Source organism: Chaetura pelagica, unplaced genomic scaffold, assembly GCF_000747805.2.
Source record: "Chaetura pelagica isolate M959 unplaced genomic scaffold, ChaPel_1.0 scaffold2070, whole genome shotgun sequence".
Classification (NCBI taxonomy): Eukaryota; Metazoa; Chordata; class Aves; order Apodiformes; family Apodidae; genus Chaetura; species Chaetura pelagica.
Window position 1 is genome coordinate 3,236 of NW_009951733.1, and position 1,059 is coordinate 4,294.

The following is a 1,059-nucleotide window of genomic DNA, read 5'->3' on the forward strand; positions in this document are numbered from 1 at the left end:
GGGGCGGGTGGGAGGTGTCCCTGCCTGTGCAGGGGGTTGGGAATGGATGGGCTTTAGATGATGGAATGGGTTGGATTGGGTTGGAAGGGACTTTATAAACCATCTCATAGATCACCACCGTCCCCTAGATGATCTTCAAGATGGTTTTCCACCCCTGGGGGTGTCCAAGGGCAGGTTGGATGGGGCTTGGAGCAGCCTGGGCTGGTGGGAGGTGGGATCACGCAGGGGGGTTGGATCTGGATGAGCATTGAGTTCCCTCCAACCCCAACCAGCCTGGGCTTCCAGGAGGGGTGCAGAGGAGGCTTTGGAGCTTCAGTGGTGACCCCAGGAGCCTGAGACCCCCCCCTCCCCTCCTTCCTCCCCAGGGGACTCACGCCCGGGGACGCCGCCAATCACGCTAAAGCGCCCCAGCCGGGGGTCCCGACTCGCCAGGTCGGCCAAACTCTGCCAGAGGGAAGTTGTGGGGAGGTCACATCCCCCCTTTGATCGCCCCCCACATCCTCCCCAGCTTGGGGGACCCCCCCAGTACCTGCAGCAGCGCCGTGGTGCTGCGGTCGCCCTGCAGCAGCCGCCCGTAGAGCAGCACCCACTGGCTCACCAGCCTCAGGATCTTCCTCCTCTTGTGCAGGGAGTAGGTGGCTTTGTCCTGCTCCGAGCCCTCCAGGGGCTCTGCACGGAAACTGGGAGCACTGGTCAAGGGGGAAGCAGCAGGAGAGGGTTGGGGAGTGTCCAGAGAAGGGTAATGGAGATGGAGGACCAGGGGAAGGGGCTGGAGGACCAGGGGAAGGGGCTGGAGGACCAGGGGAAGGGGCTGGAGGACCAGGGGAAGGGGCTGGAGGACCAGGGGAAGGGGCTGGAGGACCAGGAGAAGGGGCTGGAGGACCAGGAGAAGGGGCTGGAGGACCAGGAGAAGGGGCTGGAGGACAAGGGGAAGGGGCTGGAGGACCAGAAGAAGGGGCTGGAGGACCAGAAGAAGGGGCTGGAGGACAAGGATGAGGGGCTGGAGGACCAGGAGGAGGGGCTGGGGGACCAGGGGAAGGGGCGGGGGGGCCAGGGGAA

General features: G+C 65.0%; 1 protein-coding gene across 1 annotated transcript in view; it reads right to left on the minus strand.

The window, feature by feature from the left end:
- Window positions 1-1,059, minus strand: part of LOC104385281 (rap guanine nucleotide exchange factor 3-like) — a gene marked incomplete at both ends in the record, with an annotated part of 10,768 nt that overhangs the window by 3,230 nt on the left and 6,479 nt on the right. Inside the window, 2 exons of the mRNA XM_009993753.1 lie at window positions 375-444; window positions 530-680. Coding sequence (XP_009992055.1) covers window positions 375-444; window positions 530-680 — 221 coding nt within the window. The remainder of the gene's footprint in view (window positions 1-374; window positions 445-529; window positions 681-1,059) is intronic.